Source organism: Cynoglossus semilaevis, chromosome 15 (assembly GCF_000523025.1).
Source record: "Cynoglossus semilaevis isolate Cse_v1.0 chromosome 15, Cse_v1.0, whole genome shotgun sequence".
In the NCBI taxonomy this organism is placed as follows: Eukaryota; Metazoa; Chordata; class Actinopteri; order Pleuronectiformes; family Cynoglossidae; genus Cynoglossus; species Cynoglossus semilaevis.
This window is the reverse complement of record NC_024321.1, coordinates 18094587-18095672: the sequence shown is the minus strand read 5'-3', so window position 1 is coordinate 18095672 and position 1086 is coordinate 18094587. Positions and strand designations below refer to the sequence as shown.

Below are 1086 nucleotides of genomic sequence, written 5' to 3'. Positions count from 1 at the left end.
GGGGGAGGGCGAGAGAGGGCGGGGGAGGGTCTTCACAGAGAGTGAAAATATGAATTTTTCTTTTTTTTAACGTAATACAGTTATAGATGCAACATTAAACTCTCTTCACTCTGACAATGCCATAACAAGATCAGGTACTCGTCTGTCAGACAGGGGGCGCCGTATAGATGTGGGGAAACATGACTCTGACTCCTGAACCACAGGAGTCTGTGGTTTTTTTTCCTCTGACCTCAGAGTAAAACAGTGACAGTAGAACTTCTTCAACTCTGCCGTCAACAAAAGTCTGATTTGTGCTCGCAACTCTGCACACAGACAAACCGTTTTGAGACACAATCATCTGCTAGGGGGCGCTGTGGTCCATCTGGTCACCAGAACAGTTCCTCTCATATATATATGCGTGTATATATATGAAGTCAGGAACGTCGGCCGACTCTTGGACACCACACCTTCCATTAACGCACACACCATCTGTGCACCACTCCTCCTGGTGGACACCATGTGTCCCATTATCGCTGCGACCTCGTCCCCGTCTGAACATCTGCTGCACTGCAGCTCCTGCACACGCACACGCTCACTCACATCCTGCACAGATGTTCAGAGCGTCAACTCTACGTGTAGTTCACGTCTCACTTTTACTTTCAAAAACTTTATGAAAACACAGCAAACGCACCCCCACACTCACTCCCTACCGCCCCCCTCTGTCCACAAACGTTGTTGTACGAAATTAAATTGTCAAAGAAATGACAGAGAAAAAGACACTTTGATGGTAAAAAAAAAACAGTCGTGACCAGTGGAGAGTCTCTGCGGCCATTTTGACTTTTTGACTTTGTTTGTGTTCCTACCTCGGGGGTTGTTGAGGGCAGCTTCCGTCGCCTTCCTGCCCTCTCCGCAGTGGCTCTGGTCAAAGGGAAGACACTGCTCCCCCGTGCCGGCGACCACCTCCAGGTTCCGTGACGGGTCTTTGGGCTGACCCAGGTTCCTCACCCGGTACACTCTGCGACTGCTCGTGTCCGACACGTAGAGAACTTCTCCTCTCGGGTCCATGGCCAGGTAGTACTTGTGGGCCGGGCTGGTGCTGGTCGGGGG

The 1086-nt window shown here is 50.8% G+C and overlaps 1 protein-coding gene across 1 annotated transcript in view; it reads right to left on the bottom strand.

Annotated features, from left to right (window-relative positions):
• Positions 1-1086, bottom strand: part of tenm1 (teneurin transmembrane protein 1) — a gene marked incomplete at its 5' end in the record, with an annotated part of 89066 nt that overhangs the window by 44006 nt on the left and 43974 nt on the right. The window contains one exon of the mRNA XM_025063370.1: positions 843-1075. Within this exon, the coding sequence (XP_024919138.1) occupies positions 843-1075 (233 nt within the window). The remainder of the gene's footprint in view (positions 1-842; positions 1076-1086) is intronic.